Source organism: Mauremys mutica, chromosome 21, assembly GCF_020497125.1.
Source record: "Mauremys mutica isolate MM-2020 ecotype Southern chromosome 21, ASM2049712v1, whole genome shotgun sequence".
NCBI lineage: Eukaryota > Metazoa > Chordata > Testudines > Geoemydidae > Mauremys > Mauremys mutica.
Window position 1 is genome coordinate 6867434 of NC_059092.1, and position 27906 is coordinate 6895339.

Genomic DNA, 27906 nt, shown 5'->3' on the forward strand with positions numbered 1-27906 from the left:
CACACAGTCCCCTTCTCCACTCGTCGTTTGTGCCCCTTGCACAAAGGATCTAGAATATCAAATTTTTTATGTGCGCACTTTTCGTTTTCTTTCTTTAATCTGCAGTGCAATTTGGGTTCTAATTTGAGGACACAATTTAGTGATGTTAATTATGTGACAGTATTTTGGTCTCTTCCATACCCAGTAGTAGGTTAATGACTGCTCCTTAAAGCATGGAGATTATATAACAAAATCATTATATAAGGAAGGCTGATTGAATGCCGTTATGGGCCGAAGAACAAAAACAAACTACTCTTCCCACCCTCCCTAAAATCTGTTTCACTCTCTCTAATAAGCTTCAGAAACAAATTGTACCACCAAGGTGAAACTGAGCTCCAGGAAGGACAGGACTTTCAAGATGAAAGCACTATGTGTTAACATGGCCTAACCACCACTGAGCTGTGTGTTTTCACAGGGTTCCTTCTCTTCTCCTCCCACACCCCCCATTTTAAAATACATTTGGGAGTGAAATTTTTGTAGGGAAATATCTATACTGGCTGGTCACTTATTTTTCCTGAGAATCAGTGATGAGGTTAGGCTGATCCAGTGAGGTTAATGGAGTTGCACCAGGGATGAGTTTGGGTTTTATTATTACTTATTTAGAAACCAGCTTTTTAAAAAAAACTGGTTGAAATGATGCAACAGCAATGTTTTTTTCTCCAGGAGAAGAATGGAACCCTGTGGCTCTAACTAACTTCCTTCTCACTCACGCCTGTTCTATAGTGGTGTGACTGACTCCAGATTTATCCCAGGGTAAGAGAGATCAGAATCTGTCTCTATATTTTTAGAATCCCTTACTGCTAATAACATACTCTAATGAACCACAAAAATGAACAGGCTTAATGTGCAGCAATGGATATTTAGACTAGCCATTAGGAAAAACTTTCTAACTCTAGGGGTAGTTAAGCTCCGGAAGAGGCTTCTAAAGGAGGGGGTGGAATCCTCAGTTTTGAAGGGTTTTAAGACCCAGATTAGACAAACACCTGTCAAGGATGGTCTAGGTGGCCCTGCCTCAGCACAGGGGGCTGGACTTGACTTTTCGAGGTCCCTTCCAGCCCTACATTGCTATGATCCTCCCCCTTGTTCCCCTATACGTTAATAGGGACCCCTTCTTCACCCTGCAGCTGGAGACCCATAACCATGAGTAAAGTAACTCTGGAGAAAAGGATGCTGGGGCCCAGTGGAGAGCAATGATCAGACCTGCTACCATCCCTTGTGGAGGGGCTGACAGACAAACCCCCTCCAAAAAAAGAATGAAGCTGTCGCTCTCTGCGATGGAAAGCGACCGGCAGAGGGCGATAGTAAGACAGGGAAACGCCACACCGAGGCCTGTTGGGGACTAGCTGCAAGGCCCAGGGGGAGCTCAGGTGGAGCGGGTCAGGTGTTCGCGTCCCGCCCCCTCCCACATCCTTTGTCACATAGGCCACGGGCTGCTAAGCTCAGTGGTATGGGCACGGTGCCAGTGTCACTGGGATCCCCTAGCAGAGAGTCCCCCCCCCACCCCGGCCATGCCTCCAGCCCTGTGCCACCTGTGCGCGGTGCGGGACAGCCCCTGAGACAGCAAATGCCTCTGCCACCCTCATTCCCCCTGTGTGTGCTGGGGACGGGGCTCCGCCCCCTAAATCAGCCTGCTGGGGGTCGGGGGTGTCCTTCGCTCCAGTGACCGGGCCCCTCCCTGGCCAGCGCTGGGGACTGAGGGAGACGCGCAGGGGGGGGGGCGAACGCGATTAAAAATCGGGGCCAAACCCCCTTCCGTGCGCCGTGATCCAAAATCGTGCAGTGTGTGTGTGGGGGGGGCTGTGTGATTGTGTGTGTGTGTAGGGGGGAGATGAGTGTGTGTGTTTGTGTAGGGGGGATTGTGTGTGTGTGTATGGGGGGGGAGATGATTGTGTGTCCGCGTGTAGGGGATATTGTGTGTGTGTAGGGGGGGATGATTGTGTGTCTGTGTGAAGGGGGAGATGACTGTGTGTAAGGGGGGGGTTGTAAAGAGCAGGCAGCTGTGCAAGGCGCCCTCCCTCCCCGAGCCATGAGCCTGGCGCTGGATCACTGCCTCCTCCTCAAGTAGGTAAATGCCTTTGATGGGCAGGGATGGCGCCTGTGTGTGTGCGCGAGTCGGGGGGATGGGGGGGGGCGCAGAGAGAAGCCCCCCCCCCCACACACACACAACGCGCGGGGGCGCGGAGGCAGCAGGCCCCGGGGGAGCCCGCCCGGATCCTTTCTCCCCCGCGGGGCTGGGGGGGGGGATATTCCTGCCGCCGCGCAGGGTTTGTGCACGTCGCGAGCTGCAGGTATCCAGCCTCCCGGCTGCACGGCGCGCATACCAATCCCCGCTGCAGCCCCCCGAAAGGGAAGCGGGCGGGCGGGGGCAGCGCAGCGAGCGGAGACTCCCGGCTCACGTTCGCTTTTGCCGGAGAAGGGGGCTCGGGCGGGCAGCGGATGGGGAAGGGGAAGGGGGTGCCTCTGGCCGGGGGGGCGGGGGTCTGGTCCTTACAGCGATTGACCGGGGGGAGAAAAGCTCCAGCATGACGCTCCCCCCGGCACAGGCTTGTCCCTCGCTCTGATTCCGCCTCTCTCTGCGGCCACGGGCAGAGCTTTGCACCAATTGGTTGGTGGGTTTTTTTTGCAGGGGGGGGAGGAAATAGGGGGGGGGGGCTTGTATTTTTTTTAACCCCCCGCCTTCCAAATATTGACTGATTCGGCCACTTCCGTGGCTCCCTCCGCTCCCCTGTTTATTTCGTGGAGGTTGGATCCGTCTCCAGTTGCTGCATGCGGGGCTGTGTTGGGGGGGCGGGGGGGATGTGCAGGGCTGGGGGAGCGGAGCGCACCTCCCTCCACTGACGGGGGGAGGGGGGCAGAAGGGGATTTTTTTTTTTTACCTGTCACATTTGTCCTAGAAAAAGACAGCGAGAGGGAGAGCGAGGCATTCCCGGCGCAAGGGGGACAGGAGGGGGGGTGTTGGGGGGGTCAGGCGCCCCCCCCCACACGCCCCAGGATTGCAGCTTGGAGAGAGAAGGGGGCATATGTGACCAAACCTGACCTCTGGGAATAACCCGGCAGCTGCTTTTTTATCTGGGTTTTTTTTTTTAGGGGGGGTGGGGGGAATAGACAAAACATTTGTCAATTTCCAGTTGATGTCCATGAATGCAAACACCATGATTTTCATGATCCTGGGGGCCTCTATTGTTATGGTAAGAGATTTTGCTTATCACTTTATTTCCTTCCTCCCATCACGTTAGGGTGTGTATAGTTTATTGTGTGTGTCTGTGTTTGTTTGTGTGTTTGCGTGTGTCTGTCCCATTAAAATTTTTTTTAAAAGCAGCATTTAATTTTTTGATGACTGCTCCAGTCTTTAGCAACCAAACTAGAGTCAATGTTTTATTCCATCATCTAGAGTTGACCAGATGCCTTGGTTGTGGGCTCTTACAGGCAATAGCTTGCTTGATGGACATGAATGCGCTGTTGGACCGGTTTCACAATTACATCTTGCCGCATTTAAGAGGAGAAGATCGGGTTTGCCACTGCAACTGTGGAAGGTAAGTCACCCGCATGATATTTCTTACCCTTCCCCCCTACTCGTCTCATTGGAAAGGCACAGGCCAGGTTTAAGGAACTCAGAGGGTGCAATCCCATCGCACTGAGCATCCAGCAAGCAGCATGCAATGGATCTCTGACTCCTAGGGTTTAGCATTTTTAGGGTGACCAGACAGCAAGTGTGAAAAATCGGGATGGGAGTGTGGAGTAATAGGAGCCTTTATAAGAAAAAGACCCCAAAATTGGGACTGTCCCTACAAAATCGGGACATCTGGTCACCCTAAGCATTTGCATTGTGGATGTGCCTTGTGTGTATATTCACAGCAACCTTCTGCATGATCAGAATGAATTTTTTGGAGCAAGAGTTTGCTCTGAGCCTAGCATCCCCCTTTTCTTGTGTGTGTGTCAGCCCATGAAAAGGGAGTAACTTTTGCTTCAGCACTAGCCATGATTGTTCCATTGTCACCAGAGACCAGGGTACTTATATGTGTGTTTGTGCAATTGGGGAGTGCTGTTTGTTCTGCTGTGGTTTCAAACAAATTACCTCGGACTGCTTGCGAGACTCTCTGCTGAGGCGGGAATGATGCTCTCGAGGACAGGGTCACTTTGGGATCGCTGCTGCTGGTGTGTATTAATCTTTGACTTGCTTTGAATTCTTTGTGGCTTTTCTGTTTCCGAAGATTATTTGGGTGCTTTCCGGGGCATAGTCAAGTTGTGGGTTGCAGCTGCTGTGTCTCTGTTAGCAAATCAAGAACGTATGGTGGACTTTTCTTTAAGTAGCCTTTTTTCGATGTAAGATTATAACTGAACAAATACATCCACTATTTATGATTGTGTAACAATGAGGTTAAGACCCCCCCACCCCACCAAAGAAAGAAACATTTCTTAAATTGTACATAGCCACTGCATAGCCAGGCTTTCTGGAGCTAGGGAAAGGCTGCTCTGGAGACATGGAGATGGATATCTGCAGTGGGACCATTTTCAATGACTTTTTTCCAAACTTCTGTCTGATCCCCTTTTGCGCTGTGTTACGGTCTGGCGTGGGGTAATGGTTTTCTGCCGATGGGATCAAAAGGGTATGATCTGATGCCAGCCAAAGGCCACATCAAGGCAGCACTCCACGGGCCTACGTACTGATTTTAAGGTGTCCTTCACTCCCCGCTTTGGGCTGCTGCTGTAATCCCGCTGCAAGCCATTCTCGGGGCATCACACACCTTCATTGTCCTCGGGGAAGACTTTAGCCCTTGAATGGGATGGGGGAGGGGGTTTAACCCAGGGAAATTCCTCTGGCCTTCCACCCTCTCCTTTCATGGCATTATTCTACCAAGGGGACCAGTGTTGCTCCCCTCTCGTGGTCTCTCTTCAGTTCTAGCCCTCGTGGGGCCATCCTCTGTCTCCAAGGCAGAAAGATACACCGGAGGGGCCCAGAGCAGGGCTGAATGCACTCCACTCCCCGTCTGAAAATAGTTTTGTGCATGATGCCCCTGGCCACTCCTTGCCTGATGTGTGAGGCCTCAAGGGTTTTTGGTGAGGCAGTGCATGGGCCTGGGGCGGCCAGTTTGAGGGCTATCCGAAAAGCGGATGGCTCAATGGCCCGGTAATTGGGTTCAAAACACCTCGATTCCATGGAAGCTCAGGTGTGATCCTGGGTGGTTGACGCAGCCCGTACGTGGAGTGCCATGCAGCATTCTGCTCTGGGGCAGATGGTCGTTCAGGGTGACCTTAACATTCCCTTGGCAGTTGTCCTCAGAGGAGAAGTGTGCCCAGTAGCTATGGCTAGAACATTTCCCTGCTCACCGCAGCTGGGTGAAATGAAATCTAGCTTGAGACTTGCTTTGGGATCCTCTGGGATGAAAGAACAATGTAACATCTTCTTATTTCCGGAGTGTCCCTGCTGCCCAAATCTGATGGGTGCTCCTCTCCCCTGGAATTCTGCATGGCCCCAGCAACACTGTGTAAACAGACACACATGCATCCAGTACCACTCTTCCCAAACACAGACACTGGTTAATTTCTTAGAAAGAACCAAAAGCATCTTCCCAGCCTCCTAGCCCAGTCCCGGCCCCAGGAGAAAGGGGAGCAAAATTCTGGGGAATGTCACCACTTTCCTCTCCTATGAAGAAGTAATGGCCATTGTCAACACAAATCGCACTAGGTGCACACCAGTCCTGTTTGTTACTGGGTTCTGGCCGTGTGTAATTGATGGAGTCCTTTGCATGTACACTCTGATTATCTATATGTAGGAGAGACTTCAAAAGGGCATCCCTGAGCTGTGGGAGCCAATGTGAACTAGGGAACAGAGTAATGGACTGGAATCCTTCGCCTCCAAGCTCTGCTGTTGATTCACCATGTGGCTTTGACAAATTGTGCTTTGGCCCCATTTTACAGAGGGGGAAACCAAGGTGAGCCTGCCTTGTCAGATTCATCAGCAGATGAAGTGCTTTGAACGCCTGTGGTCTGATCCGCAACTGGTGTCAATCGGCGAAGAGCCGTTGAAGTCAATGGAGCTGGGTTGATCTGCACCAGCTGGGGATCTGGCCTGAGCCGTGTGATGTGAGTGATACTAATGATTAATTAAAGGATTCTGCGTAGATGCTCTAGGATGAACGCAAAGGAATCCTTCTAAAAGAAAAATCCTGTGGCTAAGGACGTACTCTAAGGAAAGTGAGTGACTGGCTAAGCAATGAGAAGGACAAAGGACAAGGATGAAATCTGAGTAAATTAGAGGCACGTGCTAAAGGGGAAAAGTGCTGAGATCAATTTTGAGGTTGTTTTTTTTTCCTCACCATCTCCCCAGCTCAGTCTATAGAGTTACAGTCTCACCAGCTAATGAATCCAGGATTGTTTTTCCTCTCTTCCCTTCGGGGAGTCCGGTTGTATTATTTTCACTGTGATAGGGAGCGGGCGAGAGCGCCTTCTCCACAGGACTGGCCCTGCGTGTGCAAATGTCTTCGGCTCTCAGCTCCCAGTCTGGGGGTGGCGTTGCCTGGCCCCCTGGGCACACCCCAGAAACAGGAGGGGGCACCTTCCCCACAAGTACCAAGGATCTTTATTGATCTCGTGTCAGATGGGAGAGAATCAGGAGCGTCCCCTCCTCCATGAGGAGGTCGTTTGACAACGATGAATAATTGTTGAGCTGATGTGCATCCATGGGTGGTTCCCTTCCCCGGCGCCTCCAATCCCAGGAGAAAATGGGGCAGATGATTACACAATTATGGGCCTATCCCTAAAGTTTATCATCCTGAGAAACACGTCTCAGTACAGCGGGGTCCTGCCTGCGTGCAAAGATGATATTGTGAAATCAAGTGGTTCCAGCAGCCCCTGTCTAAACCACGCATGGCTAGTGCTGGCCAGCCCTGGTTCCTCATCACCAGCTCTGGGAGCCACCTTCCCAAGCGTAAGCAGGAAGCTGGGGAGACCGGATGACTGGGAGGCCGGTGAGTGGATATGGAGCCTTCTGCCTCTAGTTTACTTAGCTCGGGTTGGGAGTGACTGGAAACGGTTGCCCTCCGATGGCCTCTTTGTGGCCAGGTTGGTGCCGCCTCACTTCGAAACCTGCCATCGAAACTCTGCCGGCGCCCTCAGCAGTGCCCAACGCTGCAGGGACTGGGGGGAGGTCCTTAGAAAGAGGCCAAGGACCGAATGGGCCATGGAGACCGAGCTCCCCTCTGCTTCCAGGTCAGGACTGGGGGCCCTGGGTGATGCAGTGTGTGTGTGGGAAGCAGCGTGGTCAGCGCCATCCCTATTCTGGGGCAAAGCCGAGGGCTTACAGGCTGCACCATTACTATGTGAGAGCACCCGGCCCCTGGGCGCGTGACAAGGCACAAAAAAGACACTTGCGGGCACGGGTGGGAACTGTCAGCCTTTTGCCCATCTGTATTCTCTGCTCCGACCTCACCAGTTGTGAGCTGAGGGGGGGGTGTAGAGCGGGGCGAGAGCGAGGCGAGCACACAGTTACAATGCCCCACGGTCTGTCTGTTCTCTTTTCTTCAAGCCTCCCGAGGCAGGAAGTTGCATGTGGTGGCGTTTGCGGTCCTTAGTCTCTCTGTACCCTGTTCTCAAGCCCCCCGCAGCAGTAAGCTGTGAGCACTGACCCGGAATCCAGGCCTCCGGGTTGCTGTCTGTCTCTGGTGTAGTGGTGGCAAGAAGCCCCCTGAGCCATTGCAGTGGGCCCCCCCCCCCCCCGACAGCGCAAGGCTCGTTAATGTCAATCATGCAGAGGCACAGAACTGGGAAGCATGTTCTGCCTTGGCTGCCCGGCTCTGTGGCGGGCGCCTCGCCCGGGGCGCTGGCTCTTGGTTGGAATCGGTGGGGTTTGATAAGTCCTCTGTAAGCTCCGCCTCCATCCCCAACCCCCCCAACTCCTTCAAGGTGGGACTGCACCTCTTCCCTGCTCCCTGAATGTGCACGTGCCTAGGCCCTTTTCATCCTCCCCTTCCAGACTCTTCCCCATCTCTGCTCATCCTGTGCTCCCTCGACCCCTCACTCTTGATGCTGCGTCTCACCCTCTCTTCCCCCTGCCCCCTCTGGGCTGGATCTGCCAACTCCTGTGCCCACCGAACTGCCCTGAGAGCTCTGTGCATGGCGTTTGCAGCCCTCTCCTTCCATCGCCCACCCATGGCGCTGCGCCGCCTCACATGCTGCCCCGTACGGCGAGGGCAGCCACTCGCTTCCCGTGTGCAGAGCCACCTCCTCCGCCCCCCCCAAAAACCCCTGCATCAGTGAATCCTGGCTATGCTGCCCCACCACGGCCGAGGTCTCTGCTCCTCGGCCTCAGCTGCTGGCCTGCAGAGCATCCGCATCGGAGTGAGCTCAAGGACCCTGTCTTTCTTGCATGGTCTCTTCGGCATCGTGTTGTTTATGGTGCTGTACGAATAATCCAGGGAATATCAGGCCGGGCCGGGCATGTCAGGGAATTTGAGCCAGGTTCATTGAGTGCAAATCTGTTGCTTTATAGTCAGCGTGTGCGTGGGAGGGGAGTGGTGGAAGGAACTAGGAGGCAGGGGCTCCTGGCTCTGGAAGGGAAGTGTGGCCTAATGGGCAGGGCAAGCCAGCGGGAGCCAGCGTTCCTGTGTTCTGTCGCTGGCTGGCTGTGTGGCCATTGGTCAGTTGTGTATCCTCTCCCAGGCTGAGGCGTTGCAGCCCCGGCTGTGCACCGCGGTGTCTGTGGCACAGCCATGGCCGAGTGGAGGGAGCCATCGTGACAATATTAGCAGAGAGACGGTCGTGACCTGGGCACCCGCTGTGGTGCTGGGAGTCGGCAGAGGTGGGCGGTGCGGCAGTGACGGGGCCTGGCGCACGCTGAGCCCTATTCGGACAATGCGCCGGGGCACCCGCTGAGAGCATTGTCGGGGCCCTTGGCCTAGTGCGGGGTTCGCTGTGCATGTCACCGCAGGCCGTTTGGGCCTGGGTGCAGTTGGGCCTGGTCTTCGCTGGCCATTTGCCCCAGAAGTGGCCAGTCTCGGGGTAGTTGTGCGAACCCCTAGCGTGGAGCGTTTCCCAGGCGTTATCCTGTCATTTGTGCTGGTGTAGCGTCCCCTGGCTCCACCACGGGTCGTGTGACCCCCCCACCCCGGGTGTGTTGGAAGCAGTGGGATCGAACCGGGGACCTTGGGATCTAAAGGCAAGACCCTCTGTGGCCTGAGTGAAAAGAGCCGCTCAATGAACCAAGGGTTGGTCCGTCTCTGGCCCTGCCACTCCTAGAAGGGACAGGGTGCCACGCCCAGTGGGCATGGGTTAACCTGGGCCTGGCCCTAGGGCCTTTGCCTGTCTGACTGGGGCAGCAGTGCCTGGGGCTGGCTGTAGCAATCCCCAAAGCAGACACTGCGAAAGGAGCCTTTAGCGCCTTCAGAAAGGAGGCCACTGGCTGTAAGTACTGAGCTGGGCTGGTTGTCGGGTGTGCGCAGCAGCAGCAGCAGCAGCAGCAGCATCTCTCGCTGGCTGCTGGGCGGGGACTCTGCTGGGGCACAGCAGGTGGGTGCAGAAGGGTCGGGGATTTGGCCGTGCTTTGTTCTGCACCCCTGGCAGGGTCATTCTCCGTGGGGATCTTTGTCCCCTTCTAGTGGCTGATCCATGTAAGATGCTTTTCCCCCACTCTGCCCTGCTAAAGGAGTGAGTCCTGTAGCCCAAGCAGTAAAGGCTTGGAAACAAACCCTGGGAAGCGCAGCGGAGCCAGGAAGGGCTCGGCTCAGCCTCAGCCGTCGCTCAGTCTGTGTGTACCTAGGCCTGCGGCGAATGGAGACGTGGCAGCTGGAATAGGCACATTGCTCTGATAATGCCAGTACAAGAAGAGGCAGTCAGATCTCCTGGGACAGAGGGCCTGGGGAGGGTGGAGCTGGGTCCCCAGCTGCTGTCTCTGGACGGAAGCTCCGAGTCTGACTCTAGGCATGGGAAGATGGAAAGGGGACCCCGGGAGTGGGGAAGGGAAGGGCTCTGTATCCCTGGCCCAGGGAAGCCCATGCTGGAGGAAGTGCTCACCCTCCTGCACTAGTTAACTAGTTGTGTCTCCATAGCCCCCGTGTGTGGAGGTGGAGCCGAGTGAGAGCCCTGGCTCCCAGCTCCCTGGACGCTGGGGAGGAGTTTCCAGAATCAGAACCTGGGTCCGCGTTTCCCAGCTGGGGCCACGGCTCCCGAACGGGTCAAACCTCCCCCCGGCGCCAAACGCACCCAGACGCCAGGGCTTTGAAATCTGGGATCTAATGTGGCTTGGACCCGCCTCTAGCCATGTTGTGAGTTCAGGGGGCCTGGCTGGGAGATACCGGCCCGGGGAGACCCGTCTCAGGTGCGGGGCCTGGAGCTTTGGATAACAATCAAGTAGCGAGAAGTGTCAGTCACCAGCACAGACATGGCAGCTGGGCTCCATCCCCGGATACACACACAGCTTCTCCTAAGGGAGCTGACTCCTGAGCCGTGCAGGGGAAATGCCTGGTGTCCTAGACTGACACTGGGCGGCTTTCCCAGGAAGGGGGTAACTGGGCCGCCTCTGCGTCCTGTTCAGCGCCCGGGCAGCAGGCAGCTCCTGGCAGGTTCTCTTCTGACCCCGGCAGCCAGCGGGTCGCTTGGCACCAGCCAAGGCGGCGATGGGATGCAGCGGCGTCCTGCTGCTGTCTAGTGCCCGACGGGTTAATCTGGGGCTAGCAGGAGTGGGAGAAGGGGCTGGTGCGATAGTAAAGAGCACAGAGCCCTTCAGAGGGGACCCGGCTCCAGGACACCCTCCCGCTGTGGGGAGCAGGGCTATGAGCTGCTGGATAGCCCTGGCCTGGCGTTGTGGCTCCCTGCGCAGTGGGTGTGCGGCTCCGCTGGGCTCCGAAGCGTGTGGGTTGGAGGGGGCCCCTTGCTGGACTGGCTGCGGGGCCGTTGCTGCGCTCGGCGACGTGACTAGCTCCGTGGAGAGCTGGCCTTGCAAGGATTGCCGGGGCGGGGCGGTGTCGTGTGGTGAGATGTCTGGGGCCTCTGCGACATCCTTCCGGTGCGGGGGCGCTGGGCCTGATCGGGGCTGCGAAGGAGGAGGGTTTGCATTGCGGGTGGGAGATTTGTCAGTGTTTGTCACTGCGGGGACACGAGGTGGGTCGAGCCCCAGGTCCCTCTGTTAAGGTCTGTGTGGGTCTCCCCCTGAGGACACGCTGAGTGCAGCGGCCCTGGAATGGGGTATTATACGCGGCCTCTCTCCTCAGAGGCTTTGGGGTCTGATAGTCGGGGCGGGGGAGACTGGGGCGTCAGGACTCCTGGGTTCAGTCTGTGATGGGGACTCTCTGTGGTTTGTTTCCCCCCTCGGGGCAGAGTGCTGGGATGGCAACCCCGGGTGAGAGGTGCAGGGCAGGTGGCACCCATGACGCTGTCCCCAGCCCCCAGCCCAGCGATGCAGCTGATCGCCAGGGCAGCGAGCCAGCCAGTGGCTCAGGCAGCACCATCTGGGGGCGGCTGTGAGACAGGGCAGCGTATCGGTCGCTGCCTATCTGTAGCGCCTGAGGCGGGGAAGGTCTCAAGGCCCGTTCTGCACCAAAGGGCCAGCTTCTGCCCATGCACCCTGCAGTGAAAGGTCAGTAGCTCCGACGGGCTGAGTCTGAGAGGGCGGCCAGCTCTGTGACTAGTGCACTGGGCTGGGACTCAGGAGATCAGCTCTCAGCCCGGCTACCTCCTCCCGCTGTGCCCTTGGGGGAGACATGTCCTCTCTCTCTGCCTCCATTGCCCACCTGCAAACGGGGGTGACAGCACTGCCTTGCTCCCTCGGGCCCCTGTCGGCTGTCAGCGCCGAGCCTTGCGCTGCTGAGTCTCTGTCCTCTGGGGCCCTGTGGAGCCGTGGATGGGAGATGCCACTGTTCTGGCTGGGCACACCACGTGGCATGCTGCTCAGTCCCCCAGCTGACGTCGGCAGAGCCTGGGTGGGCAGTAGTTTCTCAGCAGTTTGGCCGGCCCTGAAGGCTAATGATGCAGATCTGCGGGGTGAGCCCTCCTGTGCCGTGATGCTGCAGGGGTGTTTTATTGCTGTTGCGGGCGTGTTTTCGTGCCATAGGATTGAAAGCTGCCAACTAAAGCCCCCGCAGCTTCCTTCTGTCCTGCTGCAGCGCCGGAGTCGGACAGCCCAGGTTTGGGCACGGGGACGGGCTGTCACCGCACTTTCGCAGCCACTGCAGCATGGAGCCAGGGGGCGTGATGTGATTGCCACGCAGGCCTCCAAAAGGATGAGGGAGCCGAGCCGGGCCGAGGCGTCAGACTGCGCTGACGTCCCTGCTGGGGAGCAGAATGAAAAGACACTGACAGTTTCATGGCGTTTAAATGAACAGATCAATATGGTTTTGCTGAAGTTCTCCCCTAGCTGCATGCAGCCAGCCGCACCAGCGGGTACGGGATTGAGAGGGAGGCCCAAGTAGACAAGGTCACCGGAAGGAACCTTTGAGCTTGTCTGCAGGCCGGCTTCTTGTGCAGCTTTGAAGAGAAAGCACCAGCCGCTTCGGTGAAGCTCTCCTGGTTCAGGGCTTCACTCAAGCCTCACTGTGTCCACGTTTATCCGACACCATCTTTCACAGGGGAATCCCAGCGTGCTTCGAAAATCAGTGAGACTGCTGGAGGATTGAGACAGTCTCATCCACAAAGGTGTGGGGCTGGTTTTTAGGGTTGGATTTTTTATTTTTGCCAATTTAGGTGCCTAAATGGGAGCCAAGAATGTTGGGAAATCTCCCTTTTTAAACCATTTCAGAATCACCACAGCTGGCAATAATCTGACCTTTCGTGTCTATAGGACGGTCCATCCCTGAAGCATTCTACAGCTCTACCTGGAGGGGTCTTTCACCTGCCACTGGAATGCAGCCACCTTTTGGGGGTGGGACGTGGCAGCTCTTTAACAGAACTCAGCAATCTACACAAGAGTTGTTTTGGAAAGGTAATGGAGAAGAATCCTGCATCCAGGGGAGAGTGCAGGGCCAATGGATGGAGGCTGGATGTAATTAGCTAAACTGGAATTTGGCCTGGATCTGTTGTCAAAACTGCCAATGGATTTTTAATGACCAGGAACTGGGCCTTGGTTTATTTTCCAAAGCTTTGTCAGTTCACCTTTTAAGAGATCTGGACGGGACCTGATGGTGTCTTTTTAAAGACCTGTTTGCCAGGGTGGGGTCTCTTAAAGCCTGGCAAAAAAGGGATGTTTAGTTTGTGGCTGAGAAAGTTTGGATATAGGCTCCTCCAGAACAAATGACCCGTCTCCTAGACAGCACCTTATTGAAGAGACACTGCCCCGTAGCCAGGGGAAAGCAGGAGGAGACACAGAGGCCTGTCTGACCCAGAGAGAGGTCACGAGGGCCATGTGTGAGCCAGCCTTTCTAATGTGTAGGTGGGGCCGTTCTCCCAGCCCCCTGGGCGAGTGAGCCACTCAATGGCCTCTGCTCGCCTTTCCTCACCCCAGATGTAAAGAGTGCGAGGGGAGTGGGGCTCCCAGGCTCTGTGAATGGGTGCTCTGTGCCCGGGGATGTTCCCTGAGCTGTGGGAATCACATGCCAGATGCGTGTGCTCTCTCGCACATGCGCAGAAGCTAGTGTCAGGAGGTGCCCAGGACGTACCCTTGCCAAGGGAGGCATCTTGCAGCAGGAGGATGGGGCGGGGGCTGACTCCCTTACGTCTTCAGCCTGCTTACCCCCTGCTGTTGGTTCTTCTCCTGTTACGATCCCACCCCTCAGCCCATACCTTACACCCTCCAGCGCTGCCGTTTACACCCCGCTCTTAGTTTGGCCCCACCTGTGAGTCACTCACCAAGCACCGTTCTCGTGTTTGCCCATGTCCTTAAAGCTCCTGCCCTGCACCCACTGCATGGAGAGTTTCCTTTTTAGTGGCTGCGGGGCTGTACTAGCCACTGGGCCAGCAGCTAATGGACACCAGTCCCTGGATCTTTTTGCTGCGGCCGTGTCGGTGATGCCTGTGTGCCACTGCCACTGTACGGGATGTCGGGAGGGCAAGGCACCTGTCTCGCGGCTCGAAAGCTTTGCCTTTGCGAGTGCCGGGAGGGTCCCCAGGACGCCCTGCTCCAAAAGCACAGCCTCTGCTGAGCCAGCCACCTTTCCCGGCCGACCCTCGCCCAGCGGTGCCGAGCTGCTCCAAGGCACAGGTCACTCACAGGGAGCCTGGCGTGGGCTTGGCCGTATCCACCCCCTCTTAAGTCCCAGGTGAGTCCAGTCTGTGAAACCTTGGGGTTGGGCACCTGCAGCTTCTAAGAACTGGATGACTTCAGAAGCTGCTCTTGGAAAAATTAGGCCATGCTGCAAGTTTGTGGCCGAACACAGGAGTCCTGGCTCCCAAGCCCCTTCTCTAGGCGGTAGAGGATGCTGCCCCGTACCCCAGGGGGCCGTGCTGATTGGCTCCAAATACTAGTTCATTCCCCTTGTGCCGGAAAGGGCCCAGAGTGTGACGTTGCACTCCATATGTTTTATGGAAATATGCTAATGAGTGTGAATATAACGTAACTGGAACATGCTCCATGCAAAAGGTCTCTTGTAAGGTATCATTACAAACCTTATAATCTACTGAGTGTGTTCATGCTATTTGTGTGAATGTATCAATTGGTTGTGAATGGCTCTGTTTACTCGCAGAACTTCCTGGGTACGTGCCAGCCAGCCTTGGAAGAATGGAGACTAGGGGGTCTCACAGGGCATGTGACCATGTCACATGATAATGGAATCCAACTTAAACCTGGTGCTTTTCCATTTAGGAGGGGTGGGAACCCAGAGAGAGACAAAGGATTCCCGCCTTGTGCCAAAGCTATAAAAGGGGGTGGAACAGAACAGTGGGTGTCCAGTCATGAGAAATCCCTGAGTCACCTCTTGAGCTGGAACCAACCAGGGCTGTACCAGGAGAAAGGATTGGGTCCAGACTAGGATGGAGTCTAGTCTGTGAAAGAAGCTTATTGGAATATCTCTGAGGATGAGATTTTACTTGTAAACAGGTTCTTAATGTATTAGGCTTAGATGTCTGTGTTGCATTTTATTTTGCTTGGTAACTTACTTTGTTCTGTCTGTTATTACTTGGAACCACTTAAATCCTTCTTTTTATACTTAATTAATAAACAAAAGTGATTTTATTAACCCAGAATAAGTGATTAATACGCAGTGGAGCAAACAGCTGTGCATCTCTCTCTCAGTTTAGTCTGCAGCTTTGGGGGCATGGACCAGACCTGGGTCTGTGTTGCAGCAGGCTGGCGTGTCTGGCTCAACAAGGCAGGGTTCTGGAGTCCCAAGCTGGCAGGGAAAACGGGCTCAGAGGTAATCTTAGCACATCAGGTGCCAGTCCCAAGGGGGTCTCTGTCACACAGAGGGAGTGTTAATCTGTCCCCAGGGATGTTGGAGGGATGACCGCTGGCTGTAGGTTTGAAGCACCAGTAGGTGGGATATGCCGGGTGCCGCCGTAGCTGCGTCTCCATTGCTGGGTCTTTAGCGCTGGTTTCTGAGGGCAGTCGGTGCTGGCTCCCCCCCACCGCCCCTGAGGCCCAGGCAAGGTGTCTCTGCCTGCCCTACAGGGCACCTCCCCCTGCACAGCCTGCTAACACGGGAGCCAGCTATGGGGCTGCTTCCTCCTCTGGCCAGGGCACCTCTCCCCACAGTGCTCGACGGCTAAGGGGATGCAGGGTCACCCTGTGGCCAGTGTACACCGGTGAAGCCATCATAAAGCACCCCCAGTGTACGGAGTCTCCCCAGCAAGCTCTGACTGCACGCCCTCCTCCCACCACAGAAGCCCCTGGCGCACAGGGCATGGCGGGGGCATTCCTTCCTCCCAGTTAGCCCCCACTAGCAAACCTGCCCTGGGTCCTGTTCCTATTTGTGCTGGGAGCCTGGTCAGCCCCAGCACAGGGGCGAGAGAAGCCGCGACGCCCTCCGCCGCTGTATGTGACTCTCCACACTTATTTCACATCCATCACACGGGTACCAGCCTGCGGTCACTGGGCCGGATTTGGATCCGTTCTCCATCCCCCACCCCCTCTTGAGCCGTCTCGTCTCCGTTCTGTTATAAAACTCCTGTTTCGTTCAGCAGGGCCCCTGGACCTTTGTTCTATGAATAGCTCTCTGTGCTCACGTATCAATGTCTCGTGAACGATGCCGCCAGAGTCCCCGACAACTGAGGCTAGAATGGAAACTCAGCAGGTTCCCCGCCCTCCACCGGGGTTCGATCCAATTTGTAATAACCCCCCCAATCCGTGAATTAGCCGTGAGACTCGGCCCTTTGTGCCGGACAAAGGGAACGTGATGGTATCTCTAGAACCGTTCCTGGCAAGGAAGTGTGGTGTGGAGCCCCGCAGGCCGGTGCGCGGCAGTAATCAATGTTATCTCCACGGCACACTGTTCCTCTGATAAACCTCCGGTGTTTAGAAAAACCTGCTTGGGTTTTAGTGATCGCAATTCAAATGCCAAGCGCTGGGGATTCAAGGTGGCCTGAATCGGCACTGCGGCGTGACTTTCTGGGTGCGCTGGTGCTGGGTGGCTCCTCTTTCAGAGGAGACGTACGACTGAGGTCCCTGACACCTAGGATTTCTGGCACTTTAGAAGCCAGGTATTAACCCTGCTAAATTTCAACTCCATCGTGCAATTTTGCCTCCATAAATCCTGCCCCCTCCCCATACTTTTCATTGGTTCAATGCTTAGCACAGAGGATTCCTGATTCTGATTAGGACCCCGAGGTGCTATTATATTACAAATAATAATTGTTGTATGGTGGTGGTGAGTGCTGTTAAGCAATTTCTGTGTTCCACCCCAGAGTTGGCTGCATTTCGGTGGTGCATGAAGTGATTTCAGGTGGGTGGGGCATGTATGTAATCTGTAAAGCACTTATGATCCCTGCGGATGACTCCCCCAAGAAAAACATAACTGCTAGTGTCATTGTAATCTATGGTTTAGACGCCTTTGATACAGTGGTGGCTCCTCTGAGTTCGGGCTCTCAGAACTAGCTGAAATCTCATTTTTGGCTGAAATGGAAGAAGAAATGCAAATAGAGCGGAAAGTGCCCAGTGCTGCCCCCTGCAGGTAGAGTTCCCTCCAATGACCGTGCAAGAGAATTCTTGTTGAGGTTTGGAGTGAGTCTCAGTGAGTGCAGTTTGCATTGGGCATCTCGCCTCGCCCCTACCAGAGGGGACATGAAAGAGGCAGCTGCTCGCTTTCCCTCTGACTGACCGTGCGGTGGGAAAATGCAGGCTCTGACCTAGGCCTGGTGGCTCTCAGGTGGCAAAGGAAATGCCTGCTTTGGAGCAGCTCACGGGAGGCTGAGTCAGCTCATTCTCACCTGCAAATATATTTCTAAGCTAAGTAATATATACTCGCCCCAGCTGTATGTGCACATGTGTGTATCCCTTGAAGTGCTGAAAGCTTGTTTCCACCAGAAGCAAAATCGGAAGCCCAGGCTCTTGGTGGCTATTGAAGATCTGGTGGCTCTTTCCTTGAGTACGCTGTGTCTGTGATGTCTTGGGGGCAGAGGTAGGCAGGCTCCACCCCAGAGGTAGCTGCATTTTAATGGGGCTCTGTGTACATAGGGGAATCCTGCTTCTGTTGAAGTCTAAAGACACAAGTCCCTATAGAGCAGATGACCTTATTCCCGGCTGCTGGGGGTACAACGGCAAGGAAGTAGCCACAGAACCCCTCAGAGTTTTTCTTGGGGCGGTGGAGGGGGGGAGATAAAGCTGAGCTGTGTACATCGGGAGCATCAGTGTTCCACCAGCTAATCCAGCCCCTGCCACTGGTATAGAGACCCCAGGGCCAAACAGCCACTAGTCTTACGTTTGCCCAGAAAGGAGCCTCCCTGCTGAGGGAGACCCCCGACCCGTCACACGTCCTCGCTCCCCAGCGTTGGCAGCCTTTGGGGGTTGCCCTTGTGCCCAGTGAGGGAGATTCTCGCGCTGCGTTGGCGGGGCCGGAATGAAAAGCAAAGGCAACAGATGCTCGCGAGCCGGACATGTAAGCGGGGCCTGTGGCTCGGAGGACACGGTCACCTTGAGAGCTCCTGCTAGCTGGGGCGGCCTCTTCCCCCGGCAGTGTCTGAGCCCCCTCTCAGCATCAGGGAGGCATCAGAAAGGCGGTGGCAGCTTGGAGCAGCGGCAGGGGGGTAACCGGACAGGTCGCTGCCGCTCACCCCGAGAAGGGCTCGGAGCTGCTCCCTGGGGTTGGACCTGGGAACAGGCTGGCCCCCGGTAACCCTGCTCTGCAGTACCCTGGCGCTGTTCCCCGGGGGCCGCTGGCGGGTTGGCCCCCGCTCAGCGATTGCTGAGCTAGCGGCTGTTTTCAGAAGGTTCCTCTGAGCCGCGGTTTGTTTGTGTAAATATTTGGACGTTTCTCAGGCGTGATTATGCAGCAGCCTGCTCCTCATGCATATTCAGAGGCCTCCAGCGACTGATTTCCCCCGGGAATATTGGCTCAGGGCTGGGGTGACGGGCCCAGAGGAAGGGAAGCGGGTCTGATGCTGGTGGGGGGTGGGTGGAGGAGAGGGGTGTCTGTGCCGCTGCTGTGCCCTGCGCTGGGAGCCCTGGCTGGGCTGCAGTGACCAGGTTCTGCAGGGACCTGCTGCAGGCTGCTGTGATGCTGATGGGCACTTGGTGGTGGTTACCAAGCACTGATTGGCTCCGTGCCGGAGCTGCTCCCCTTACCGGGGGGGAATTGAGCAACACTGGGGGAATCTAGAGCTCGCCAGGCCCCCTGTCCCCATCTCTCTTGTCTTCCCGTAGCTCATCCCTGGCTATCCTGCTTCTTCTCTCTGGTCCCTGCCCCAGTTACCTGGATGTAACTCTCCTGAGCCTCTGGGCTCCTTAGTCTTTCAGCAAGTTCATGTTCTAACCTTTCTCTCATGGTGCCAGGCTGTAGCATATGGGGATCCCACCGCACACACCAGCCAAACCCAAGCATCCTGTGCTTGCTCTGGAGCAGCAGAGAGAGCAAGGAGTGGGGGAGCCCCTCCTGGGGTAGGGCAGGAGGGGATGCTGGCAGGTGGAGTCTCCAGGCAGATATCAGAGGGGGAGCCGTGTTAGTCTGGATCTGTAAAAGCGGCAGAGAGTCCTGTGGCACCTTATAGACTAACAACTGTATTGGGTGAATACCCACTTCGTCGATGCATGTCAAGGCAGGTAGAGCACTCCGTGGCTTGGAGAGGACAATTCTGGAATGCCCTGCTGCCTGGGGGTGGGGTGGATCTGGGGGCCTGGAGCCTGTGATAACTCCCAGCCCTCGCTCTGGGGAGAGGCACTGCGCTTCCTGACTCACCGGCTCTGATACAGCAGCATCCCTGCTGGCTCTGCTGCCCGTCTTCTTGTTGGCTGGAGTCTGTGCCAGTCCCCTTGGCTGGGGGGGGCTGGAGGGGCTGGCTGGAGCCTTTGGCTCAGCTGAGTGGGGACTCGGCTCTATTGCCACCTGATGGGTTGGCACGGAGTGAGATGAGTGTGCTGGGTCTCAGGCCAGCTCCCAGGACTCCATGTCCCAGAAAACACCTCCCCAGCTGGAGCCAACCGGCCTGTGGGCAGTGTCCATGCAGATGGGCTGTTGGGACGAGGTATCTTGAGAGGTCTCACATTTCACTGCCTGGGTAAGGTGGGAGACTATGAAAAGCTTTTCCGTGCTGTGCTGCAGGAAGTGGCTTAGCTGGTCTCTGAGCCTTCACCGTGGGCCAGTGTGCTCCGGGCTGGCCAGTTCTAGGCTGGTGTGACAATTTGAGAACTCTTTCTATTCTGTTTGACACTGGGGACGCTGGGTGTATCTGTCAGACTGCACACTCCATTTTCTGTGTGGGGCCTGTCTGCTTTCTCTGGTGTCGTTTTACCTCCCTGTTGGACTGAAAACCCAAGGGGTGGTGACACAGGGCTAACAGCAGAGGGTCGTTAAACTTTCATGGTCCTCGATTCACATGGAAGCCCACTTGGAGAAAGAATTGGCTACCCTACCACCCAGAAGAACCAGTCTGCCCAGGTGTGCTGGTAGCTAAGCAATGGATCACCTGATGAGGCTGATCGGGGGGTCACCTGATAATGGGACCTGGAAGTTATTAAAGGGTTTCTCACTGGCCCTTGGAGAGAGAAGGCGGTGCCCAGGAAGCGTGCCAGAGAGGCCAATGCTCAGTCTCAGAACGGGAACGGGAGTTCTTGATTCCCTGTGCTCACGCTACTGGACGTCCTTCCCTAAAATCCTGCTCCGGTGACATTACAAATAAACTCTGTGAAAACACTTCTGTTCCCACGAGCGTTGGTAGAACAGCAAACAAAAAGGGCTTGACTTCCCCCCTTGCAGCATAGGGGCCGATGAATGGAGCAAGTTTTCTACTATCATCTGCTGATGCTTCTCCCTTTTATGTCTCCCCCCCACCCCCCGCAACAGGCATCATGTACATTATGTTATTCCATACGACGGGGACCAGTCGGTGGTGGATTCCTCGGAGAATTACTTTGTGACTGACAATGTAACCAAGCAGGAGATTGATCTGATGCTGGGACTTTTGCTGGGCTTTTGTATAAGCTGGTTTCTGGTGTGGATGGATGGAGTTCTCCATTATGCTGTGCGAGCCTGGAGAACCAGCCGACGGTACGGTAAGTGCCTCCTTGCGAGCTCCTCACCCCATGCCGGAGTCCTGTGGCTCATCAAAGGAAGTTTGAATGGTTGTTGTTCAGGGGTTGGGGGGTTTAATATTCTTTTCAGAGGGTTTGTATATTTGACTAATTTGTCACAGGCTTGTTTGGCTGAATTCCAGCTCTCTGCATAAAAAGTGAACTTTACCTGTAAATATTTACATGAAAATCCATGGCACCGTGCAGGGGGATTTGCTGGAAAGTGATATTTACTTGTGAACGCATGATGGAGCCAAGGGGTGTTTGCTGGAGAACAAAATGTATGTGGAAAGTCGTGTTGTTTGCACGTGTAAATGTGTTGTATGCGGTGTTGTTATAGCCGGGTGGGTCGCAGGAGCTCAGAGATTCACGGTGGGGGAGGTAATTAATATCTTTTATTGGACCAACTTCTGTTGGTGAGAGAGATGAGCTTTCGAGCTTACACTGGGCTCTTTCTGTCTCTCTCACCAACAGAAGTTGGTCCAATAAAAGATATTAATTACCTCCCCCACCTTGGCTGGGTAAATTTGTGGCATTCCGGGAAATTGATGGCAAGATTAAATGTGTGTAAAGATTTCTGTGTATATATTTACAGCGAGGCAGCAACTTGCGGTGGGAAGTTGATGTTGGCGGCAGGGGGAAATTAAATGTCCATGTGTACTGGTGGTGACGCGATGAGATTCTCTCACACACACCCCTCCTCTGGTCTTCAAGCTTCCCTAGTTGATCAGCATTGTTCCAGATGTGGTCATCTGTGCTGTGCGTGCTGGGGAGTCTCCACTTGGCAATGGCAGCAGGCAGGAGGGACTGGGTGGGCTGGACGCCACTTTTAGCCACGAGCAGGAGCAATAGGAACATAGCAGTTACCGCGCTGCATCAAAGCTGTGGCCCATCAAGTCTAGCAACCTGTCTCTGGCAGCGGCCAGCCCCAGATGTGTAGAGGGAAGGTTCAAGACCCCCTTTCTCTAGTCCCACGGTTTCCCAGCACAGGCTCTCCCTGGTATTGTGACTGGAAAAGAAATGGAGAAAACGGAATAAAAATAACAAAAGGCAACTTGAAATTCTATCATCTAATCAGTGTCTGTGTAAATTACACTCTCTAAATGCCAGTTGATGTCTGTTAAATTACAATTTTTTTTAAAGAAAGCTTTATGCGCAAACCTATAAAAAAAATTCTAATTAGGGAAACTGACTGCCTCTTTCTAAAAACTTCCATCAAAATGATATTAATTTCTCATTAGAGCTTCCCAATCCCCAGCAACCTGCTCAAGCAATGTCTGAATTGGGCTGTCTCTTGAGACGCTTGTGCTGTCTGTTCGAAGGCTCATTTTCAGAGGGGTCCTGTAAGATCTAAGGTATATAGCTAAGGATGGAGCCCTCCAGCCATCCCACCTGCAGCCATCATCTCGTCAGATCTCATGAGCTAAGTGGGGCCGAGAGAGGTTGGCATGTGGATGGGAGGAGAGAGAGAGATGGCTGGAGCATCCCAGTCTCTGAGAGCTGATTTCTTTAGTTATGTGTCTGGTTGAAGTATCAATAACCGTAAACAGGGTCTTCATAGACAATTGTTAATAACTTAAAGGGGGAAAGGGCCCATCTGTGTCTCTGATCTAGCTGGTTTTTCTTTCATTCCTGCTTTTCTGTGTACACAGGCCCAATGAGCGTTAGGGGGGGTTAAGTAGCCAGTGATTCATTAGGTCAGTAAATTGCAGGCCAGAGATGTAAATGTTCAGGACAAAATAGGACCCAGCTGGGAAAAATAAATACCTTCCCTTCGAACAGCCCGGCGGTGACGTGGAGCTGGGATGCGTCAGGGGAGCCAGCTCACGGCGTCCAGCGCTTTGGGCATCCCTGAGTAACGGCTGCAGAGGGGGAAGCCGCAGTTTGTCACTTGGCTGGATGTGCAGAATGCAGCTGCAATGGTGGTAGTAGGGAGGGCAGCTCTTGAATACAAAGGTAGCCTGTGCTCCATTGTGAGCGCCCCACCCCCAGAGTGTCTGGTGAATCGGCATTTGGGCCCACTCCCGCGCTTGGCTCTGTGTGTTGGCGTCTGTGTGTGTTGGTGTGGCTTTGTGCACAGGTGTGTTCTTGTGTCCGTGTGCGCCCGTGGTTTGGTGTGAGTGCGGCTGTGTCTAGGCATTTCCTCGTGAGCACACGTGCAAGAGTCGGTGCGCCGGTGAGCGAGCTCCGGGTGGCTGTGTGAGTTGGGGAGCGGGCGTGTGTGCGCACACAGGCAGACAGCTGTGCGTGGGTGTGTGTCCATGTGAACGCACCTGCTGGTGTGTGCGGGGCGGCTGTGGGAGCACACCGGCCTGGCTGTCCCGCTGAGCTCAAGCTGAGTGACGTCAGTGACTCTGGAAAGTGCTCGGGGACAAAACCAGCGCCAAACCCCAACAACAAGAGTGACACCCCCCCACCCCCGGCAAAGAGGAGCCCTCCAAGCTCCTGGGAGCAGAATAGCCGCTCCCCCGGCGCAGGCTTGCGGAAGGAGGCAGGAGCCCTGCTCGGTGCATTGCCCCCTGCCCAAACTCCTCCTGGCTCTGCTCCAAGAACGCACCCCCCCAGTCCGGGTGTCCCACTGGAAGCGACTTGGCTTGGAGCCTCCTGTACTGTGGCCGGGCTGCTGTCACTGGCGCCTTGCAGAGCCCTAGTGGAGTCTGGCAAAGCTGCGACATGCCCAGTGCAGCCGGTCCCTGGCTTCCCGCGGGGTGGAGAGTCTCCCCTGGGATTTTGCAGGGGTGCAGCTAGAGGGGACTCACAAACCCCAGAAGGGCTTAGAACAAAACCTGGGGTGGAGTCTCTGAGCTGCCCAGGAGGCTGGTCGGCAGCTGCAGAGGCTGGCGGGGATCCTGGCACAGCTGCAGCCCCGCTTGCATGGCCCCAGGGGGCGCTGTGTAAGGATTCCGAATCGTCAGACCCCATCCACTCTGCCTTCCTGGAATCCCCTGCACCCAGAGGTCCTGCAGATCCACGGGCACTTGCAAGGGAAGGAGTTGACCTCCACCCTGCCCTCCTTTGTGCTGGCGGAGGGGGTGCAAAGGGGCAGTGTTGAACTGGGCCCTGTGGGGGCAGCCTGTGCTTTGGCTGTTCCAGAGCTCTCATAGGGAACCTGGAAGGGCTGTGCCCGGAGGTGTCACGCCCTGTGCTGGGCGCCTCGGCCAGGCAGTGCAGGCGTTTGTCTCCGTTTATCCTACCTTGGAACCGCATCTCTGACCCTGAGCGTTCGACAGAAAAATCACAAGTCAGGCCCCCGCAGTCGTGAGATTTTCTAAGACAACCACTGGGGGTTTCTGAGCCTTTAGGGGTCCCGTTTTCAAGCTCTTTTCTGCAACCAGGGAAGCGAAAAACTTCCCCTTTCAAATGAAAAGAAAGAGAGCTGAGCTTGTCACCTGACTCCAGCCGCTGGGGCTTTAAGAAAATTACCAAATAGCATGAGACTTGCCAGCATGTGAGGCTGCACACATTGGCTGGACGGTGTTTTTAGTCTGAGCTGCCCTTTTCTGTTGGGAGTGTGGAAAGGGGCAGTTTTCGCTCTGTTCACTTTGCTCCCATGCTTGCATTGCTCTCCTGGGAGGTTACAGCCGAAGAAAGGCAGGCTGCATTTCATAGCTGGCACCTTTATTGGGAACCAAGCATGGGGACTGGCTCCACTTGGAATAATTAAGCAGCTCCATTGCTGAGAATTATTAGCCACTGTTGGACTGGGATTCTGTCACTGACACGCCGGGTATTACAGAAGAACAGCCCAATAAAAGTGAAATAAAAGTGAAATAAAGTGGCTGTAGCCGAGCAGGGCTGGAAATGAAATTAACACTGTGTTTGTTGCTGCAAGGCCGCACTGAGGTTTTAACATATCCGGCTGCTGTTGTGTCCTGCTTTCCGGCCTCACAGCATTTTGCCAACTGATTAGTCTACTCAGGAGCCAAGAGTAATTATTACCATGAGCCGCATTTTACAGAGGGGAAACCAAGCAACTCAATGATCTGCCCAAAGGGGCGGGAGGCTGAGATTAGAACTGTTGTCTTAATTTAGATGCAATCTATGGCCCCTAAGAGTGAAAGGTGATAACAGGACCCTATTGCCATCCAGCATCAACCGTTTTAAACAAGGGTCAGCCTGCTTAGTACCAAGGCAAACACACCACTTAAAAGCCTTGTATTGAAGATCCAGAATACGAAGGAAACCGAGTTAAAGCCTTTGCAATGTAAAGCATCACGTTCGGCTTCCGTTTTAATAGCATTCCGGGTTCCCTTTGCCTTTAGCTGGAGAGCGTTTTTAGAAGGAAAAGACCTCCTGTCTGGCAGCCTCTGAGCTGGTTTCCGAGATGGTGCCTACTGTCCTTCTTAGGGAAAAGAGGAGTTAGTTGAGATGGGCTGGAGCTGTTTTTGGTTAAAGACCAATCCTATTTCCTAGAACCATGGCTCCCAACCTTTCCGGACGACCGGCCCCCTTTCAGGAGTCTGATTTGTCCTGTGTACCCCCAAGTTTCACGGCCCTTAATAACGACTTGCTTACAAAATCAGACCTAGAAATACAAAAGTGGCACAGCCCCACTGTTACTGAAAAATTGTTGACTTTCTCATTTTTACCATAGAATGATAAAATATAGCAATTGGAATATAAATATTGTACTTTCAGTTCAGTGTATGGCAAGTCATTGTTTGTATGAAATTTTAGTCTGTACTGACTTCGCTAGGGCTTTTTATGTAGCTTGTTGTAAAACTAGGAAAATATCTAGGAGAGTTGATGTACCCCCTGGCAGACCTCTGTGTATCCCCAGGGGTACGTGTACCCCTATGCGCACACACAGAATTCTGCTTCTGGCTTTCAAATTTCATTTAAAAAAAAAAAAAAGTTCTAGCTTTCCAGTTGTGAAGAAAACCTGCCCTAAGGGTAAATTGTTTGGGGTTGTCTTCCTGAGTTTACAAACTGCCTGAAACTGCTGCTTTGAAAAGTATAAACTATCCCATTCCTCTCAATGGCTGTTGACTCTGAACCCTACCGCTGATAGTTTAACACTCTTGATATTTCAACTATTTCACTGATGAGTGATTTTAGCAGAACTCTTCAGCTAATCGTCATATCCCACACTCCAGGACTGCCTCCTACACTGCCCCAAAGAGGGAAGTCAATATCAAAATGAATACAGGGGTCACGGTGCTGATTGCAGAATTTTTCGTTGTCGCTGCAGGGACTTTGCTCCAGAGTGTAGGACCAACATGGTATGGGGTCCTCCAAGCAGTGCAGGCTCCTTGCTTTAAAATAATACTTCTCATTTATATAGTGCCTGCTGTCTATGGATCTGAGAGCACTTGTGGACAAATCTATACCCAAAGAGGGTGCAGGGTTTGGGGAGACTCCCGAGGGGTTACACAGGTGACATGAGGGGCTCAGGAGAGCAGGGCAGAGGTGGGCTGGGACTGCTCCACTGGAGATCGCCAGTGCTCACCTGTGTCACTACGCAGCTGGAATTACGCGTCACTAATACTAACCTCAGCTTTCAGATGGGGAAACTGAAGCATGGGGAGAGAGGACGTGACTTGCTGCCAGGCCACACAATGGGTCAGATGCTGAGCTGGGACCAGAACTCATGGGCCTGCTTCTCTCACCCCTAAATACTCTCCCCTGCTTTCTGATGTGCCACCCTCTAGTTACTCAGCATGTCGCATGCACCGGTGCCATCTTGGCCAACATGCTGGGGCCTGACCCCAAGACCTCCCAAACTAATAGTATCAGCTGCTGTCACCTGAGCCAAAGCTCTCCAGCTGAGGCTGTCACAGGCTCCGGGAGGTGACACATCCTAACCAATGGGTTACAGCCTGTTCAGCCACTAACCGCCTCTTTCTCTTTTCTTTCACCTGCCAGACAATTCTTGGTCTTGGATTCCGAAATTTTGTAACTTGAAGGAGTTCAGGAAACGTCAGCACAGGCAGTACGAGGAGGCTACCGGGAACATGGTGCACATCAAACAGAAGCTGTATCATAACGGACATCCCAGCCCCCGACACCTCTGAGAAACGCCTTCCCCTCCAGAGACTGCAAAGCGATTTTAGGACTGGGCTTTTAGGGGAACGTCTGTGAGTTCGCTCCTCTGTGGAAGACAGTGGAGGACGCCATTTTATTTATCCAGGCGGTGTGATTCTGAGGCACACCGCGAATGCACAACTAAGCCAGTTCTGGCTGCAAGGCAGCCAAGACATTGCACTGTGGTCATCGTTTTATTGTCGGACTGCTGTATATATGTAAAAAAAAAAAGGGGGGGGGGGAGATTTGCATTATACTTCCAAATCCCCATCCCCACTGGTTGAAGTTCTCCTGCACCTTCAGTGTACCTCTTTTGGAGTCTGTTCTAGGGATCTGCTCTCCGAAGACAGCGATGCTCAGCCGAGAGCTAGAATGCCTTTCAAAGAGTTCTGCTCCATGATGTTTCCTCTCTTAGGATGACTCATGCCGCCGCAGGTGTGGATGGGGGCTCGTGCTGGCGTGTTTCCAAGGTGCAGTGTCCCTTTTTCTTTGGTTTTGAGTTATTTATTTTTTGCGGTCAATGAAGTTCTAGAAATACACAAATGATTCGTTCTTCCTGTTGGCCTCCAGTGAAACCTGCCTTAAGCAAAGGCCCCCTAGAAAGCTGCAAAAAATCACCCACCAACCAATGGGATTTTAGCATTTTAAGAGGGCTGATCCTGCTTCATCTCACACCAGTTTTATGTTGGTGTCACTCCATTGACTTCATTGCTGTCACTCCATAGTTACACCACCAGGAGAGTAGAACTGGAGCCAGTTGCTCCGGCGGCGAGAGAGGAGAATAAAACTCACTGAGATAAGTGGAGTTACATTTGCCGTGTAAGCAAGGGGAAAAATCAGACCCACCAGTTGCTATATAAATGTTAAGTCATTCACCACCCCCCTGGGAGGAAGTGAAGTATCACCCCCCTGTTACAGAAGGGGAAACTGAGGCACAGAGAAGGGCTGTGCCAGTGATTCGGTGACAGAGGTGGGAATAGGCTCGGGAGACTCCCCTCCCTTCCCCCCAAGCTCTCAAGCGGTTGCCTTGCTCTGTGTGTTAGTTCTCTGAAGGTCCTGCCCCGCTTGGGAATACTTCAGGGCAGCTCTGTAAGGAACGGGGGCTGTTAGTTTAGGTGAATAGATCTGAAGCTAAACCCCAGCTCCAACCCCCCCACTGCTGGTTGTTGTATCTGCAATGGGTTCAACCAGAGCCTGGGATCAGAGCCTGCACCAGGAGCTGGGGAGCTGAGCATCTGCCCAGCTTTAGGCTTAAGTGCTGGTTT

General features: G+C 54.4%; 1 protein-coding gene across 5 annotated transcripts; it reads left to right on the plus strand.

Moving 5' to 3' along the window:
- Positions 1–773: 773 nt before the first annotated feature.
- Positions 774–27862, plus strand: TMEM240 (transmembrane protein 240). Of its 5 annotated transcripts, none has more exons than XM_044996445.1 (4): positions 774–792; positions 3466–3572; positions 20391–20599; positions 26483–27862. In XM_044996445.1, exons 2-4 carry the CDS (start codon positions 3481–3483, stop codon positions 26629–26631), a joined length of 450 nt encoding a protein of 149 aa, XP_044852380.1. In that variant the 5' UTR covers positions 774–792; positions 3466–3480; the 3' UTR covers positions 26632–27862. The 5 variants fall into 5 exon arrangements, with proteins under 5 accessions (XP_044852380.1, XP_044852379.1, XP_044852378.1 ...); XM_044996444.1 differs by lacking the exon at positions 774–792 and adding an exon at positions 1968–2100; XM_044996443.1 differs by lacking the exon at positions 774–792 and adding an exon at positions 2024–2100 and having other exon boundaries at positions 3431–3572.
- The last annotated feature ends 44 nt before the right edge of the window (positions 27863–27906 follow it).

Excerpts from the sequence above, each read along its gene's own strand:
- TMEM240 (XM_044996440.1), top strand. The coding sequence starts at position 3,171 with ATGTCCATGAATGCAAACACCATGATTTTCATGATCCTGGGGGCCTCT. Across the intron at positions 3,228-3,465 it reads TGGGGGCCTCTATTGTTATG|GCAATAGCTTGCTTGATGGA; the intron begins GTAAGAGATTTT and ends GGGCTCTTACAG. Across the intron at positions 3,573-20,390 it reads TGCCACTGCAACTGTGGAAG|GCATCATGTACATTATGTTA; the intron begins GTAAGTCACCCG and ends CCCCCGCAACAG.